The following is a 19639-nucleotide window of genomic DNA, read 5'->3' as shown; positions in this document are numbered from 1 at the left end:
CTCAGGTTACTAATGTCGGACGGGAGACATCAACTAGCAAGCAGTACTGAAATGGCATTCCGAACGTGTGCCCATCTCAGTATTAGAACTGGTCTAGAGAACCACTTTTCTTTTTTTTTTTAATTTTTTTTTAAAGATTTTATTTACTCATTTGACAGACAAGTAGGCAGAGAGACAGGCAGAGACAGAGAGAGGAAGAAGCAGGCTCCCCGCTGAGCAGAGAGCCCGGTGTGGGGCTCTATCCCAGGACCCTGGGATCATGACCTGAGCCAAAGGCAGAGGCCTTAACCCACTGAGCCACCCAGGTGCCCCTAGAGAACCACTTTTCAACAGCATTCCCTTCCCATTTCTTCACATTTCCCTGGCCAACAAAAGTGCCCTGTGCTCTTTTGGAAGCAGTAGCTGGGGCAGGCACAGTGTTCTAGTCAAGAGCATGAGCCTCATCGTTTTGAGATGCAAATTAGCACTTGGTTAAACAGATCACAGTGACTGGCTCCTTCTTTATTGTCCCCATCTGCTGGTTGATCAGGCTTTCATTGTAGTTTCTCACTGGCTGTTACTGAGGCCAGTGTGCGGTGTGTGTGTGTAGAATCCATTGAGTTATAGTTTCCAATGAGGACTCTGGCGGAAAACTATTTTCAGGTAAGCGACAAAGGAGTACCACAGAAACAGCTCTTGAGGTGAGTGCAATGAAATGTTTTCTGTTACTTCATTATAGCGGTAAACTTGCTATACACGTGTGTATTCAAGATGAAATGCTGCCATAGCGGAAGGCGCTGTCCTTCCTTCTTCCTTCGTTCTTTCCATTGCACCTGACCTGTAAGTTAATATTTGGTACATACTCTTCATTCAAGAAATAAGCATGTACCAAGCACCCAGAAGGGAATGGAAGCTTTCCCAAATCAGGGAGAGCTCAAGAAATGAGGGCTGCTTACACACAACCTCCTGTGGCCCTTTTACCTGTCAAGGACATCAGGTAGGTATAGATGACTTGAACACCAGGTCAAAAGAGTTCCTGTGACCCTGCCTTTAACTATGGCTTAACAGTGCCCTTTTGTTACCTGATCTCCCCTCGCCTCCCGTGTTCTTTTTAGCCGGGGCTACCCAGAGGTATAAATAGGATCTGAAAACAAATCCATGGCGTTCCTTCATGAAGTCCCTTAATTAAGAAGACGGTGGTTTTATGCCCTGAGTACGGCGAGAGTGAGATACAGCTCCTGATCTCAGGGAACTCATGGCTGTTTCTATAGGCTGACCAGAAGCTTCACGCATACCAGAGAGCGTTTCAGGAGTGGCACTTGGAGAAGGGCCAAGGAAGGGCTTCCAGGCAGCTGCAGGGAAATGTCAACTGAGTCGTGAGAAGTCAAAGCTAGCCACGCAGGCGGCTGGGGCAGGGCCAGGGCTTTCCCGGTTGACAGCAGCCCTGAGACCATTTCAGTGTGATTGCAACTTAGAGTATCTTTTGGTTCTGGATAGAGAGGCGGAGGGCCTCACGTGTTTCTGAAAGACGTTGAACAGCAAGAGTAACGTGATCACACTTGGGCTTTAGTAGTGGTCTGGCAGCAGCATGCAGGGTGGGTTGGAGAGGAACAGGACCTGAGCCAGGGGTTAGGAGGCAGCTCGAGGAGAGCAGACAGAGACAGGAGAGGAGACTAGGACAGTGTGGCCAGAGAGTCGGGGACCCCTGTTACCAAGAGAGCTTTGGGGATAGAATCGGAAGGCTTCATAAAGAGATGACACCTGGAGGGAGGGAAAAGTCCAAGCTTTTCTTGTTTCTGTGTGAGAACAGGTGGAAGGGGCGCCACTGGCCAAGGGTGAAATGGAGGAGTAGGGGCAGGTTTAGGAGGCTGCTGGGCGCTTGTTGATCCGGGACCCATGCAGCAGACAGATCCATGTCTGGGCTGGAGCTCGGGGGAGATGGCCGGGAATCACCAGCTTTTATGGGTCGTTGAAACCATGGAGTGGAGTGAGAGGCAGCATTCATAGTACGAGAAGAAGAGAACCAAAGACAAAGTTTGAGGAAACCTCAATAGGTAATGGGGAGGTTGAGAAAGGGAAGTCGGAGAAGGAGGGCAGGGTTGGGACACTTTCTAGGAAAGAGGGGTGCTGCCCAAGCCCAGGAAGGCATGGTGGCGGGCTGCAGAGAGGGCTGGGTGAGGCCTGGCTGAGGGCTGGCCAGAGCCCACGTTGCCAGCAAAGAGGGAGCTGCAGGAAGGCCGCCTTAGAGTCAGGGACTCTGGTGCCCTGGGGAAAATCACCTTAGACTTGCACTTGCTGCTGCTATATGCAAGGGCACATAAGCACAGGATGTTGTTGAAGTGAGCTGATCAACAGGGAGGAAGAGCCTGCAGTGCTCTCGGTCTCAGCGTGGGGGGCGGGGGACAACTCTGAGGGCAGCTCTTCCGGTCTGCACATATGTGAGCAGAGCCAGGAAAGAGCCTGGGCACTGGCGCCCAGTCGGCCTGGAGTCAGACCCCAGCCCTTCACGGATTAGCTGTGTGGACACCTGGAAACGCTTTTCCTTTTTTAACCTGAGTCTTACTGATTTCTTTTTATAAAGGGAGGGGTCTTTGGATAGTTAAATTAGTTAACACATGAAACATGTTAGGGGTCCTCGGCAAATGGTAGCCCGTGTCCCTCTAATTATCCCCTCTGACCACATCAAGTCAGGTGCAGAACTACCCTCCCATCATCTCCAGGTCACTGACAAATGTGCATGGGTTTAGTTTTGTCTACCTGACTTCTTTTTAAATCCAACATAGCTGCTAGCCCCCCACCCCACGTTGGCTTATGGAGGTAGATCTGTGTGAACGAAGTGAGTAACAATAATGATAAACCCCTTAAATATGGGACAGATTGAAAGTCTGCACACCATACGTGGGTCCAGTACTGCCCCTCGATGGTTGAAGCGTGATGAAAGGCTGATGGTATGGGACAACAGATTTCCCTGTGTCCTAATGTTTTTATCAAAATAGATTTAAAAATAACTCACACGTAAAGAATAAAACTGCCTACCAGCAAGAAGTTCTGTATCCTCAGCATTATGGCCACTTTCGCAAGCTTGTTTATCACAGTCATACTGGAACAGATTTGGTGGCAAAAATACCAGATTAGGAATGAACTAAGGGATTGGTACATAGAAAGGAGAAGTTTAGAGATTATAAAGTAGTGACATTAGAAGGCAGTAATTTGGAGGTCACACTGGGAGCCCTTAGGTACAATCTGGCTTGCAGACTCACTTTGTTTGGTTACGGAGTGATTTTGGTAACGTTTGAATCCATTGCCAGCACTGAAATACTGGGAAACTTTACAGTGTAACAGTGTTTTCCGGACATGACTTGGACCTGAGGCAGCACTTGCCCATGGTCCCACCAAGGCGCCCCTCCACTTGCCTGTCGTCCTAGACTGCTCCCAACGGGTCCTGCCCTCTTCCCTTGCTTGGTCTAGCTATGGGCCTCCTGGCAGAGAGTAAAGGGAGCTGCACAAGAGGGTAGAACAAATAAGCGAACACTTTAAATCAACTATTTTGTAGTGGTAAGATCTGAGACATTATGGCAAAGCGGTATCCAAGCATCTTGGTTTTTTTTGTTTTGTTTTTGTTTTTGTTTTGATGGCCCTCAATGTACACTAGGGAGTCTTAAAATCACTTATATTTATATGCAGATGCTCATTGCTTGTGCTATTTTCTCTGTAAATAATCTTTTTAATTTTGATACAAACCCTCCAAGGTAGGTATTGCTGGTGTCACTTACCCGTTTTACAGAGAGACTGAAAGGTGACGCTGCTCAGGCCGTGATTGATGGTGCAAAGCTTGGAAAGCAGTACTTAGGTCTTTGTACTGAATGCCTTCCCACTCTCTCCTCCTGCCTTTGTGAGCTCTAGTGTAGTATAAAAGTAAACTTCCATCTTAGCCCTTGTCCTAAGAAACCTTGAAATTGAGATTTTAAATATATACACTTCCCTACCTGGTGTTATGTAGATATAGTTTAATGTTCTATTAACCTATTTGGAAAACACTGTCTACCCTGTATGACATGGAGGCATCTCATAAATCGAGAACTGTAGCACAAAAATTTACACTTTATAGCCCCTTTAAAAAAACTTGTTTAAAACTCTTTACTGAGATTAATAACATCTAGAAAAGAGCCTCTCTCGTGCGTGTAGAGCTCAGTGCATTTTCCACAAAGTGAGCATGCCCGTACAGTCAACGCCCAGATCAAGGCAAAGTGCTTCCCAGTGGCTCCCCTTCAAAGCCCCTTCTAGGCATTTCCCGTCCCCCCAGGGTGACCACTCCACCAATTTCTTAAGCAACCTGAAACATTGTGAGGAACATTGGGGTTTCTTGGTATTTCCCCATAAGAAATGTGGCCCTGGGGCAGACCCAAGACTGCAGCAACCTATGCTGTGCCTGACCGGTGAGACAGTGGTCCCTTTGTGAGAACCAGGCCCGTTCACTTCGTTACTGTGGCCCCAACACGAGATGGGTTTCTGCTGACTGTTCTAGACTACTTAATGTCTTATGTAGTTCTGGTGACAAGATTGTATTTAAACTTTGCCCTTTCTCTTTGTAAAATAACAGTATTCTGCCAATGTCTCCTAAATTGTTTCAGTTTGAAGGTAAGTACTGTGATTTATAGTAGTAGTCCAGATTTATAGTAGTAGTCCAGTCAGTCTAAATGTGCTTAAGTGCAAAGTTCTACAGTTGATGTGATTTCTAGTGAGAATGTTTTCTAAGAGCTTTCTCAAATTTAGAAAATGATACCATTCCAGCAGTTATTCTTTGTTACAGATTTTCATAAAGTTGTGAGTAAATTTATAGTTCATTATAAAAAGAGATGAGTGTTTTGATTATTTCTAAAATAAGATAAAACATCATGTTCCTTTTTATAATAGCATGATATTGTCCTATGGTTACATTAATATCTTCGTTAACTAGCATGATTAGAGTTGACTCAGGTGCTAAACTAGCAGAATTCTTCAAAAGAAGAGGACTTTGCTGGAACATAGCTCACTGACCCCTCCCTGTGGGAGAGAGACGCACAGAGTCTGAAATTCTCTGTCTCCGGAACACTGTTCTTTCCCACTGGCCTTTGTTTTATATACATTCATGAATACATCTGTCTATCAGCCATAAATCTTAAATCTAGTACTCTTGCTTCCCCTTCCCCTCCAAAGTAGTCTCTGATCGTTTTACCTTCTCGTGTGTGCTTCTGGCCAGGCATAATATACAATGTAAGTCACTTAGAGGGCAAGTTACACAGGAAAAAAAGAAAGCTTTAGAAATTACTGGTGAATGGTAGCTACCTCGTAGTTAACCCTATCCAACCTAAACGTGCAGCATGTCCTTCAATATAGCTATCTACCCTGGTCCCCTGTCTTCCTCTCTTGCTTTCCTCTCTTGCGTGTACCGCCTTGTGACCTTTGCTTAACCTAAGTCAAGCCCTCCCAGCGTAGCAGCCTAACTGCCGGGACTCTTAAATCTCCAGGCTTCCCTTCCGGATTGCTTGTCCTTAGTGACAACCCTGTAAGGGCCACACCCTTAGTGCTGTTGGCCTGAGGATGCCACTTATATCTGTTATTGAGGTGTGAAATATAAACATACCCTCTCCCTAGCCTGAACTCTCACATTTGGTATTTTTGCCAGAAGAAAGGTGAGTTAAATATGAGAGGTGTTATTTTCAAACCACCCACTAAAGATTCTTTTCGGTGTCCAGCTCATCCTTAGCCAAACAGCAACTAGGAAGGTGACCACAAGAAGCTAGTTACTGTGTTGAAGGGATATAAAGTGTGTATATCGTCTGAGGTAAACATGGCCGAGGTGAACTTTGTAAAAACATTCTTCAAGGGTGGAAAGGGCACTGATTACTTACTGCCTCGCCTGTTTTGGGGGCCATTAGTGAAGTGCATAAATGAAAAGCATAAGAAAAAAGTCCAGTAAGGAGCCTGATCTCTTAATGACAAAAAATAAGCAGTTTTCCACCCAAAATATGAAACTGCAAAAAGAAAATCTCAGTATAGAATAAAGAATATAACTAATATTTTCCACCTAGACTTAGTATTACATGATTTACTCTATCAAATCCATAGATAGACTGTCTTATAATTTGGATTAGTTGGACAGGAGCCAGATAGACTAAGTTCTGCCTCTGTTTCTCCCTCTGCTTTAAATAACCAAGAGCAAACCATTTAAACTGCCTATGTCCCTTTATCTTCTTTCTGGAATGTTAATAATTATACTTAACTCTCTCTCGTGAATATCAGTGAATTGTACTTCTGAAGTGATTTTAAATCCCTGTGTTTTGGAAAATGAATGGTAATATATAGATATGATTATATTATATTGCTACAGTAGAAAGCTTTTTAACTTCTCTAAAGTTTAAAAGCATTCTTTAGAGACAGCTCAGAAAGCATATTTAGGGTTTTTTTTTTCCATTTTAACCTTGTAGTAGACGCTAATAGAATTTTGGGAATCCTAGTCATTGAAAATGCTGAAATAGATCAACATGCCGAAAATCCTTGTTTAATATAGTAACTTGATGTGCACGATAGGTTATGCAGCATTTTCTTTGCTTTCAGTATTTGAATTCATATTCTCTGTGTTCTTTGAGATGGTATAAATTATTTATGACCACAATATCAAATCTGTCTTTAAAAAAAAAAAGAAAAATCTTACTTCTTCTCTGATTATCAATTTTGACACAGGATCACGAATTTTCAGAAGATGAATTCGAGGATGTGGATGAGGAAACTGATGAATATCCGGGAGGCAAGAAGAACATACCAACGGATGAAGTTAAGGACAACTCAGTTGAAAAGGTATTGATTGACACCACTGAAAAGGTATGATGATACGCGCTTAAATCCTGAGATCCTGCCTAAGAGCAAGCATATGGGTTCCATGGTCTCTGCAGAGAGCAGACTGCAGTTTCCTTTGGGAGCAGAAATACTTCTCTGAAAAGCTTGGTTCTTGTGCTGTAGGAAAAGCTTTAGCAGATCTTTGAATCAGGCACACTTTGTTTCTCATGCCCTTTCCACACTTCTTGGTAGCATTCTGTTCGCCGCTTGAGTGGGAATGAACTGATATGGGTCAGTACAATATACTGTTGAGAAATTAACCGAGAAGTTCAGCACTGGGTCCTTAAAATGATGAAATTACAAAGTTAGGAGCCCTCTACTGGTGGCAGAAATGGGCCGTGTGTGCGCACACATACATGTGTGTATTTACATGTATGTAGACAAGTGAAAGCTGTTCACAGCAGTGTTTGAGGCTGTGCTCAGTGCTGCGTAAATGCGGTGTACAAGAAAGGAATTGTAGGAGGGAAAGGAGGAGCTGTAACTGAAGAAGAGGAAGTCATCCTAGAAGTGGAGCTAGGAATGCCAGAAACATCTCTTCCATCTGGCAGTTTTGTCCAAGAGGGACACTGCTGGGAGACAGTTGGTAGGTTTGAAATCATTCATTTGCTAACGCTGCTCTGGGTTAATTTCACAGGTAGGGAATTCAGAAACCCAAACTGAATGACGCCATGTCGATTTGTTTCCATTTTCACTTTTTGTACCTCTTGCACAGAGCACTGAGTTAATCATACCTTCTTGTTGATGAATCACTTGCATCTTTGGTCTGTGCAAGGCTCCTCCTTATTTAAATTGATTCCCTTTTAGTTCTCCTTTTCCATAACACAGACAACCGCTGAAACACGCTCGTCCTTTTATTTGAATGTGTACTTGTAAACCTGTGTTGTTTCATGTGCATGTATTTTTCATTTACAAAATGGGGCTGTGCTGTCGAGGTCATTTTTTTCTTTAATTCCTTTCTCAAGACTCCTTCCTCACACTGAGGGGGAAAAAAAAAGCTTCTAGCAGTTATTGTTTTCTTTCGGAGGGAGGGAAAGATTTATAAGGAATATTTATGAATTCCAGTTTGGGTGGTCCCTGAAATTCTTTAACATAGAATAACTGAATCTCCAGTTCGACAGTATAAAATGTTGAGCCAATTCATATACCAGCTAATGTTCCTGAATCTTCTTTGAGTAGAATTCTTGAATCATACAACTTTTTGGAATCAAAAAACTTAAAACTAGAAGGGACGTTAGCAATCACTCAGCATCTGAGGCAAAAGCCCAGCAAAGTGAGGGAGTTGTCACATGTTTATGTTGTTAGCTAGAGGCTGACTCGAGAGCCCTTGCCTAAAACCTAGATGATGTTTTCCAGCCCATCACAATTATGTTTTTTATTATATTGCTTCTTTATCATTTATAGGACAAGAAAACCAACCATGAAGAACGGGCTATTTGTGAATACAATGAAAATCCAAAAGGTGTGAACACATTTGACTTCAAAAGGCCAGCTACCTTAACATACACACACGCGTGCGTGCATATATATACATACATGTGCACACATATGCAGTGGTTGAGGCATTAGAGCTTACACATGTGTATTTTATTTCTTGCTTTTTACTGTCACATGAGCCTCATAGCAAGCAATGAAATACGTGACCCAGGTGTACTTGTTCTCATCAATCGTCACTCACAGCTACTCACATATCAGTGTTAAGTGGTTCAGGATAGCCTTTTCACTACCTTTGTTTTTTTTTTTTTTTACTTTTCAACCAGTAGTATTAAGTTGGGCTTTTGTCCCACATCTCAATTTATATCTCTGGTGGGCACTGCCAGACCCCATTGCTAAAGACCAGGCTGGCCTGGAGCCAAGGCTGGCCAGCCCATTATTGCCCCCAGGGCTCAGACTTGGGTCTTTCATCTTATCATGGACATTCAAGGCAGGTCCTTTCCCAGGCCTTCCTGTTGGTGTCAGAGAACAGGTGCCGCAGAATTGAGGGGACGGTGATTACCCTTGAGACCTACATTTTCTACAGCCAAATCATCTGGGTTTTGCTGTGCAACCCTTATATTATGTTTCCACACCATTACATCAAAGTGTGCTTTTTGCTGTGTCCTCATTAAAAATAACCATTCATAGTAGTGGATATCTGATCTGAACTTGGACAGGAGGAAGAGTAGTTCCTTCATACTTTTTCCTTCTAACTTTAACAGAGTAGTAAGTTTTAGAATATTTGAAGCAAAATGTTGAAATATTGTAAGTATTCTTAGCAACTAATTAAAAGTAAGATTTAAGTAGTTGATAATATAAAATTATAAGAATGCATGTGCTTCATGAGTATACTTTAAAGATGATTATTCAGTTATATAACTGGGTCAATTTGAAACACCAAAAAGTAACATGTCCGTATGAGTACAAAGAATTTAATTATAACTAGGTTAACTAAAAAGAGTGATTTCTGTTTTATGGAAGTCTTTCCTAACTCTCACTGTTACCTTTGTAGCTGTGTTTGGGTACTGGTCGTGCAAACATCTCCAACATTGGTCAGGTCATTCTGGGCTTTTTGCCTTAACTCAACCTTCTAGGAAGTAGGCCATATAGACCTGTCTACTGCTCCAGTGGTAGTGGTACACTCTCTTTAGTACTCCCCCTAAGTCAGGCTTGATAGAGCTGCACTGAGGGCATCAGGACTTTTCTTTTTCTCATTACTTAGGAAAACATAATTCTAAATATATTCTATTGTAGGAAACATGCATGATCGTGCAAAGAGCAGATCTTCTGAAGTCCTGGAAGACAGTGAATCAACACCAAGTAAAGACGTCAAAAAATCAAAGAAGGTAAGTGAAATTTATTTTTCATTTTAGTGTTAAGTATTGAATTGCTCCTTTCACCTTTTATATAGTGATCCACATAATTTAACTCCTTAATATGAGCTTTTATGGCTCCAGAACATGTGACGAATTTAAGTGTTGTTTCATGTTTTAACGTAGCTGTTTATTTGCTGGGTTTTAGATGGAGTCAGGTGACCCTGCCAGAGTTTAATAGCACGTTCCTTTCAATGATCCCATTCATAGAGATTCAGCTTACAGGAAAAGATACACAAAAGAACTTTCTTGCTTAAATTATGAGTGTAATCATCATGAGTGTCTAGAAGAAAGTAAGGCAAAACCAAGAAATAGGATGAATGCAAAAAATAAGGATGTTCATGCTTAGGAAACGTGACCACAGGCTACGTCAGCCTCTCCTGCCAAATACCTGTTTTGGAGTTAATAGTCTGAGAGAGATGGTTCTTCTTCTTGGAAGTTACTCTTTCCACTTGCCAGAGAACTTTCTGTAATCATGAGAGCACATTTCCAGGTAGAAGCGTTAGGAGGAAATGTGGAAGAAAAGATCAATGAAAGGCCTTGTTAATCCCTGTTCAGCCTTTGGGTTTGGGCTTCAAGTAGTTATTTCTACATAGAGGACTTCTGTGACCAGCTGCACTTAGATAAATTATGTCCCGTTACTGTTCTCTCACGTAACACCCTTTTCTCATCCTTCTTTGTATTTATCATAATTGGCAATTTCACAGTGAAGTGTACATTTATTTGCTTTATGACTCGCTCTCTCTCCACTGACCTTCCACTCTGTGGGCCAGAAACTGTTTTCTGTTTTGCTTTCCAATGGATCCTTAGCATGTAGCACAGTCCCTGGTACACGGGACATGGTAAATGCTCAGGAAATATTTTTGGTTGATAACGAACTATAAAATGTAAGGAGGTAAGAAAGAGGCAAGGAGGAGGGTAAAACCAGGAGCAGCCCTTAGAGTAGTGAACAGCCTGTCTCTTGCCACTCTGAAATTCCTTTCAGAATTACTTCAGAAGTTTCAAGCTAAAATTTTGGTACAGGTCCCAGGCTGTTGTTTATCTTTTATTAAAAATTATTTCGTGCGTATTCTTACTTTATAAAAATTGCCTTATATTTAGAGATAGCTGTGACCTGGCTCAAAGGATACTCTCAGAATTATTCTCCTTCTTAGAATTATAATGTGTGTCGTGAAGTGTTAGGAACAGATTCTCTGTCAAGTAGAAAGGAACATTTAACAAATACTCTACTACATAGCGATCCTGTGAAGACTTTTTTCCAGTTATAAGAGCTTAGGGAAAGACTCTGGAAAAGAGAGTCAGATTTGAGGGAGAGAGATGAAAAGTAAAGGAGTCAGGAGACAGAAGAACCTAGAAGGAAAAGTGAAGTGAAGCAGCAGAAGAAAATATTCGAAATACATCTCAGACCAAATGAAAATGTGTGTTCTAGAATACACGATCGAGTTTCGGGACTTTTTCAGGCTGTCCATTCTTCAGCATGGCATTGCCCACCAGTGGGAAGATTTGGATACACAGGACTAGGAGAGGGGGCTGAGCCAGGGGAGAAATGCCATGTGGGAGGCAGAGTGGCCTACTCCCGAGCAGGCCAGGCAGGGGGCCCGAGCGCTGGCACAAGTGGACGGGACAGATGGGAGGTCAGGCCAGGGGACAGTGGGCTGCAGGTGCCAGGCTCAAGGATGTAGTCTTTAACTTGGATTCTGCTCAAATTCTCATTGATATGTAATGGAAGAATATACTTCAGTAAATGTACATGTCCTTGGTTAAAAGAAATAAAAAGTAATGAAAATCATATTTAAAAAGTCAAATAACAACAAATGTATTTCTACTTAAAGAATATACTGTTATTCTACATATTTTAAAAAGGACATAGATGATTTAGGTGAGATTTCCTTTTAGTCAATTTCATGTGACCTTTTTTAATCTAGAGTGTCTCTAACCTTTTTATACCATCCAAGCCAAACAAATCAAAACTTTTTAAAGCTTGGAAAGTAGAAGATGCATTAACTCATATCAAAAGAATATCTAGACAGACACTGCAAAGATAATCCAAAAAAGGAAAAGAAGGAACTGTACTCTTGGCAGCTACAGAACAGGATTCACCTCTGAATTTTGTTTTGGTGATTTTAGATGTTTCAGATCAGCAGGTTAGCACCTATGATCTTAACTGGTGGCAGAGATCTTTTAGTGGGTGAATGTCATATCTAGAAATTCCCAGATACTACTTTTCTCCACTGTAGCCACTGCTGGTTATTTGGATCCACAGTTAGCCACTAAGAAAAATGTGTTATTGGCTTCATTTCCACCTAAGGTAGCTAATAAAAAAGGGTAGTAAACTTTTCAGCTATTAAAAATAATTTCTTTATGTTATAGAGGTAGTTTATTCATCTATTTATTTAGCATATACTAATTGGTTATCTCTTAATGTGCCAGGCACAAGGCCAGAGACTGCAGATACAGAGGTTAAAGTTCGAGTGCCTTCCCTCAGAAACTAGCTGCAACATGGCAGATCCCCTGGGTAGTTCCAATGCCCGTTCAGTCAATAGATTTCCTGTTCACTGTCACTACCATAAATAAAAGACGCTGAGATGAGAGTGTCTCCACCAAAAAAGTATGCTTGTGAATTCTTGCCTTTCCTAGTTACTACCTTTTCTCTGATGGTATGCTTTGTTCCCCATTGCAAGTTACAAATGAGCATGCTCGCTTCAAGTACACAGTTAGCCAGACTCTATATTGTGAGGAAAATTGGAGGTAGATTATACCTGCGGTCTCCTGTCATTGTCTGTTTTTTCCAAAGCTTAAAACCTGAGACAGTCTCTCTCAGGTCACCCAATAATGACTCCCCTGCTTTTTAAAAAGAGCTATATTGAGGTATAATTGACATATGCTAGATGACACATACTTAAAGTATATAATTGGATTACTTTTGACATGTGCATACACCTACGAAATCAGAAAACCAGTGCCGTTATTGGCAGAGGGTTCTTTGTGCCTCTTTGTGATCCCTGTTTATCCAAACCACTGATCTTCCTTCTATCATTGTACATTGTTTTGTAAGTTCTAGATTTTTAAAGAAATGAAATCCTAGGGGCGCCTGGGTGGCTCAGTGGGTTAAGCCGCTGCCGTCGGCTCAGGTCATGATCTCAGGGTCCTGGGATCAAGCCCCACATCGGGCTCTCTGCTCAGCAGGGAGCCTGCTTCTCTCCCTCTCTCTCTCTCTGCCTGCCTCTCTGCCTACTTGTGATCTCTATCAAATAAATAAATTTTAAAAAAATGAAATCCTACACTATATACTCTTTGTTTGGCTTCCTTTGTTCAGCTTAATTGTTTTGAAATCCATCCATGCATGTATCAATAGTTCATTCCTTTCTCTTGCTGAGTACTATTCTGAGTCAATTTTTTATATGGTGATGGTATGAATTGAAGTTCTTTTTTTTTTTTCTTTCCGCTTATGGGCATCTGATCATGCTAGCACTATTTGTTGAAAAAGATTATCTTTTTTCTACTGAATTGTCCTCACAGATATCAGTTAACTTTTCCATGTGTGGGCACATTTCTGGAGTCTGATTCTGTTCCTTTGATCTGTTTATCTTGTGCCAGTCCCATACTGTCTTGATTACTATAGCTTCATAATAAGTCTTGAAATCAGGAAGTGTTACTCCTTCACCTTTGTTATTTTTCAAACTTGTTTTGGCTATTCTAGGCCCTTTGCATTTCCATATAAAATTTTAGGATCAGTTTGTCAATTACTGGAGAAAAAATGCCTGCTGGGATGTTGATTGGGATTGCTTGGAACCTACAGGTGGATTTAAGAAGAGTTAAGATCTTAACAATATTAAGTCTCCTAACTCATGAAGATACTTCCCCATTTATGGATGTCTTATATTTTTCTTCGCAATGTTTTATAGTTTTTAGCGTACAGGTCTTACACAGATTTTGTCAGATTTTTTTTATGTCTTCTGTTTTTTTATTCCCTGATTAACTGGTTAGAAGTTTGTCAATTTTATTGATCTTTCCAAAGAACTAGTTTTTGGTTTCATTTACTTTTCTGTATTGTTTTATATTTTATGTACACTCTAATCTTTATATTTTCCTTTCTTCTACTTTCTTTGGGTTAATTTGCTCTTCTTTTTCTGGTTTCTTAACATGGAAGTTGAGGTCACTGATTTGAGATTTTTCTTATTTCCTAAGGAGGCTTTTTGTGCTATAAATTTTCTCAGAAGTACTTGAATATATTGTGTTTTCATTTTCATTTGGTTCAAAATATTTTTTCATTTCTTCTTTGAGTCATGGGTTACTTAATTTCAACATATTTGGTTATTTTCCATTGAGGTTTCTGATATTAATTTATAATTTAATTACATTGTGATTAGAGAACATACTTAGTATGACTTGAGTCCTTTTAAATTTATTGAGACCTGTTTTATGGCCCAGAATCAGGTCTGTCTTCGTTAGTATTCCATGTGCACTTGAGAAAGTTGATAAGCATGCTGTTGTTGGGTGGATTGTCTTATCAATGTCAGTTGCTTCAAGTTGGTTGATAGTGTTAAGTATTTCCTATCCTTCCTGATTTTCTGTGTACTTGTAATATCTATTATTGAGGAAGGGGCATTAAAATCCCTAAATACCACTGTGGATTTATCTATCTCTCCTTGTACTTCTATTAGTTTTTGCTTCATGTATTTTAAAGCTCTTATTAGGTTCTGTAACATTTAGCATTGTTGTATTCTTTTAATTAATTGACCCCTTTATCATGAAAGGACTTCTTTATCCCTGATAATATTTGCTCTGAAATCTGCTTGGTCTGATATTACATAGCCACTCTAGCTTTCTTTTGATTAGAGTTATGATGTTGTATCTTTATTCATCCTTTTACTTTTAGCTCATTTGTGATTTTATATTTGAAATGCATTTGATTTAGGCAGCATATAGATGGGTTTTGCTTTTTTATCTAACCTGAAAATCTCTGCCTTTTAATTGGAGCATTTAGCCCATTTATATTTAATCTGATCATTAATGCAGTTACATTTAAATCTGTCATCTTTACTATTTGTATTCTTCCTTATCTTTAAAAAAAAAAGCCAAAGTTTATCTGTTATTAATAGAGCTGTACTAGCTTTCCTTTGACTAGCACTTTGATACTTTTTTTTTCATTCTTTTACTTGTGTTTTAGATGAGTCTCTTGTAAATGGCCTATAAGCTAGATTTTGTCTTTAAATATTTTTAATATATGTACCTTAAATCTAAAGCTAGTTAATGCTCCTGTCTTTTCCCCAAAGAATACCAAAATCTTAGAAGAGTTTTCTCTCCTATCACTCCTTCCTTCCCATTGTACATGTTATTTTATCCAGTATTTTAATTTTTTAGCCTCACCAATCAAATGTTACTATTATTCGTTGTACCACTTTCTTACTCACCATTCCGTTTTACATCTCAGGTATCCTTCTTGGGATCCTTTTTCTTCTCCCTGAAGAAATCCTTTGGAAGTTCCTGTCATAGATTTCTTCTTATAGTTAACTTTTTTAGTTTCTGTTTACTTGCAAATGAATGATCATATGGCTGGTTGGCAGTTATTTTCTCTTGATATCTGCTCCCATTGTTCCTATTAAGAAATTTGCTTTAGTATAATTGCTGATAACTTTGTATATAATCTATCCTTTCTCCCTGGCTCGTTTTGTTTTGTTTTGTTTTGTTTTGTTTTGTTTTTTAGTTTATTTTGATGTACTTCAGTTCACTATGAGATGCCTAGGTGGGAATTTTCTTGCTTTAATCTTCTTCTAATTCATTATGACTCTTGAATCTGAGGATTCAAGTCATTTATCAGTTTAAGAAAATTCTCATCCATTATAATTTGAAATATTTCCTCTCTTCTCTTTGGAATTCTGATACAAAACTTTTCATTCTTTTATCCGTGTCTTTTAATGTTACTTTCCTGGTGTCCTTGTCTAAGTAATAGTTTGGGGAATTTCAGAGCTTTCATACTTCAGAGCTCTTTGATTCCATAGTTTCCTTACAGCTGAGACTAATCTTTTCAACCTACCTATTGTGTTTATATTTTTCACATGAAATTTTATTTTGAATCTTTTTCAAATCAATCATTTAAAAATTATTTTTTGTGCTCATGTTTTTTTATTCTGGTTCTTTAAATAGTTAAGCATACTTATTTTATATTGTATATTTAGTTACTTCAATGTCAGACATCCCTTAGGAATCAAAATCTGTTTGTTGCTCTGGTTGACTTGCTAGTACTCTCTTGTTTCCTTATGTGTTTTGAAATTTGGATTGTGAGTTCATGTTCAACTGGGACTTTTTGTGGAACCCCTTTAAGGCTTACATTAAGGCAAATCCATCCGTAGAGAATTTGTATTAGCCTCTGTTAGCTCCTCTGGGTGTCACCATTCCAGGACCACTTTCAGTTAATTTCTCAGTTAGGGCTTTCCCACCTACACCGGTAAAGTAAATGGGAACCCCAACCTCCCACTAGGAAAACGTAGTTCTCCTTCAGTCAAAGTCTAGACCAGGAGAGCATGTTATTTTGTCATCTCCCAGTGTTTGTAGATGAACTTACATTAAGGGCATAGTTCTTAGAGGGTCCCCACTTTGTGGAAGGGTCTCAGTTCCAAGCCTCTACATTTTGTGAGATTAAATATACATTAACAGGGCACCTGGGTGGCTCAGTGGGTTAAGCCTCTGCCTTCGGCTCAGGTCATGATCTCAGGATCCAGGGATCGAGCCCCACCCCCCATCATCTGCTCAGCGGGGAACCTGCTTCTCCCACCCCGCCCCCGCCCCTCTGCCTGCCTCTCTGACTACTCGTGATCTCTCTCTGTCAAATAAATAAATAAAATCTTTAAAAAAAACAAATAAATATACATTAACAAAATGAGTCTAAGTTGTGAGATCAATAAATGCCATTTCATTGCTCCCTCACCTCTGAGGTTGCCTGTTCCCTACTTTTTTTGGCCCACAGGGATTTATTTCCCTTCATTTTGTTTTTGTGAACTTACTTACACATTATTAAATTATGTTTTTGTACTTACTGAGCATTTCTTGATATTTTGTAGTAGCAGAATTTTTCAAGATATGGATTCCTCCACAACAGCAGAAACAAAACAGGAGTTCCCCCATTTTAGCCCACAGACCCTTTCTCTAGACTCTTGATTTTTCAGGTCGCCACTTTTCACTTAAGTTCCTCCATTCTTTAAGACTAAAGCCTAGCTATTATTCACATCATTTTGGTTTCCAAAGGAGCCAAGTCCTCACCTGTTGTGTTTTTTTTTTGTTTTTGGCATCTTGTCAAAACTTGTATGTATGTTGTCACTCTCCAGGGATCTTATTTTCTCTGGCTACATCCTCAAAAGGCTTAAATCCCATGGGGCTCTTTTCCATCATCATCTTCCCCAGTTTCTCCTATATGTGCCCCATTTGGCACTCCCTTCTTGATATACTTTCCTCCCTCAATTCTGAGGTACCTCTCTTTCCTGATCTCGTTTCCACAAAGTTCTGTCTCCAGTACTGGCTCCTTTTCTTCTGACTGCATCTCACACTTGGCTCTTCCTTAGTTTCTCTCCTTCTGTTCTCCTTTCTGCCTGCCTGCACTCCGTGGGTTATGACGTCTGCTTTCCTCTGTCTGGCTGCTATCTGCCCATTTATAGCCCTGGCCTCTCCTGAGCAGCAGATCCATATATCCACCCCTTCAGACCCTTGGGGGCTCCCAAAGCCATCGTTTGGCAGCGCTGACATTTTGCCAGAAGTTCTGATCTGTGGGAATGGAGAGTCTCTCCCCCTCCAGAACATTCTAGTTTTCATCTTTTTCCTCTTTAACAACACAACAAAGTGAAATACTAAATTTGCTCTTTGAAGAAAAATGATAATGTATTACCAAGGCACAGATGATGAACGTTAAACCCTGAAAGGTCTTAATTCAGGGAGGAGTCATGATTGCCGTTGGTAAAAGAAGAGGCCGATGGACACTGAGAATGTACCTTTGTACACATGGTGCCCCATAAAGATGTGATGAAATAATGTTAAGACTAGTTGAAAATTATACCCCCTAAAATACTATTAAGTGACTATTCACTTACTGAAATGAATTCTTTGTGTGTGTGGGTTTTTTTCTAGATTTTCCTCTTTAAAAGGATGTCATTGACGAGTCAGAAAAGTATGCAGAGTAATAATGAGCCACTCCCAGAGATAAAACCAATAGGAGATCAAATAGCTTTTAAAAGCAGTAAGAAAGATGCCAACCAGAACCACATGGGGCAAAATCATCAGGATACTTCACCCCCAAATATGGAGAGAAGGTCAAAATCTTGTACAATACTATAAATATATATCTGTTGCCGTGGTCACCAAGCACATTGTAATTTATACTTGAAAAACATTATGACTTCTGAAGGAAAGTTTCTGATAACAAACTTTTAAAGATATAAGTTTAATAATATGTTTTATTTGGTTTGACTGTTACGACCAGTTTTGGTATTTATTTATGCTAATATTTTTGACAAGCAATTTCAGAATATGTGTATCTGAAACTCTCCTTCAAGTGTTGTGGCCTTAACTGTTCAGTGTTGCAAAAGAACATATATTTTTATATGTGAAGTTTAAATTAAAATATCTCATAGTTTTTACTAAACAAATTCTTTATAATTTCATAAGGCAATATTTACAATCTTATGACACTGTAACAGTTTTTAATGTATTTGCAGTTTTTAAAAACCGAGTCAAAATTGTTTTAATGAACATATTTTAATAAACTATATCTGGTCGTTTCCACTGTTTAAATGTATGAGTATGAATAAAATGTAGAGGTACTTGGAATTCTCCATCCGTTGACAGAATGGGGGCCGAAAAAATCTGTTTATGGTTAAAATATTGCGAGACACAAACTTCATTTATCTCTGAGTAAAGAAGATATCAGGGCCACTGTGTAAACAGTACGTCTTCGCAGAGAAACTGTCAAAATTTCTTTGCCTCCCACTCTTCTTTAGGGAGGCGGCATGGCACGGAAACACGGCAGATTCTGTGCTATGATCTGGAGTGTTTCACCTGCCGTAGCTCGCCACCGTAGTACCACCACACACAGCCAGGCGTGCTTGCTCCAGCTGTCTGTGGCAAGGTGGGCTCCATCACACAGTGCTCTGCCGCAGGGAAGGAGAAGGGTAAAGCAGTTATGTCTTCTCGGACAGAAACATTGCTGTCCTGTGCTCACTGATACTACTCATCCAGTGGAGCAAACCACCTTCACTTTCACCATTCTGGCTCCTGACGAACACATTTTATCCTTCAATCGTAGTGACCATTGCCCCACTGGAAGACAGGAAAAGAAGCTCCATTCTTGTGTTTCATGCAAAAGGGTGTTAGTCTAGAGTAGACATGATCTTGAAATCTTACAAAATAGTTTTCTGTGTAAACATTACATTTAGGGGAATTCAATTTTGCTATTGCCACTATAGCACTCACTAGTACAGTATCGCAAAAAATACTTCACAAAAATGCAAACTGTAAGAGCCAAGTGGCAATAAAGCTCACATATAGCACTAAGACATGCCAGTCGTGGTAGGTAGAATTCTAAGATGGCCCCCACGGTTTCCGTCAGCGGGTACGCTGGCCCTGAATCCTCCCTTCCCCTTGAGTGTGGGCAGGAACAGTGAAGATGATAAAATACCACTCCATTGCTTAGGTTCCATTATATGGGAAAGCTGAAGTGTTTTGCAGATGTAATTAAAATTCCTAATCAGTTAACTTTAAGGAAAAGGGAAATAATCCTAGATGGGTCTGACCTAATCAAGTGAGCCCTTTCAAAGACGCTCTAGAGGTCAGACATGGAAGAACTCAGAGCAATTCAAAGTAGCGGCGATGCTCTCCTGTCGGCTTTGAAGATGCAAACTGCTCTATTACAGAGAGGGCCATGTACCAGGGAAGGGTGGGAAGCCTCTAGG

General features: G+C 40.2%; 1 protein-coding gene across 1 annotated transcript in view; it reads left to right on the top strand.

Moving 5' to 3' along the window:
• RPGR (retinitis pigmentosa GTPase regulator) overlaps nucleotides 1-18515 on the top strand; it is a 53569-nt gene extending 35054 nt beyond the window's left edge. Inside the window, exons 15-18 of the mRNA XM_080795278.1 lie at nucleotides 6703-6816; nucleotides 8257-8314; nucleotides 9583-9674; nucleotides 17820-18515. Of these exons, the coding sequence (XP_080651404.1) occupies nucleotides 6703-6816; nucleotides 8257-8314; nucleotides 9583-9674; nucleotides 17820-18026 (471 nt within the window). The 3' untranslated portion in view covers nucleotides 18027-18515. The remainder of the gene's footprint in view (nucleotides 1-6702; nucleotides 6817-8256; nucleotides 8315-9582; nucleotides 9675-17819) is intronic.
• Nucleotides 18516-19639: the final 1124 nt, after the last annotated feature.

Source organism: Martes martes (assembly GCF_963455335.1).
Source record: "Martes martes genome assembly, chromosome: X".
Taxonomy (NCBI): domain Eukaryota; kingdom Metazoa; phylum Chordata; class Mammalia; order Carnivora; family Mustelidae; genus Martes; species Martes martes.
Note: the sequence above shows the minus strand (reverse complement) of the source record. Positions and strands in the feature narration are given on the sequence as shown.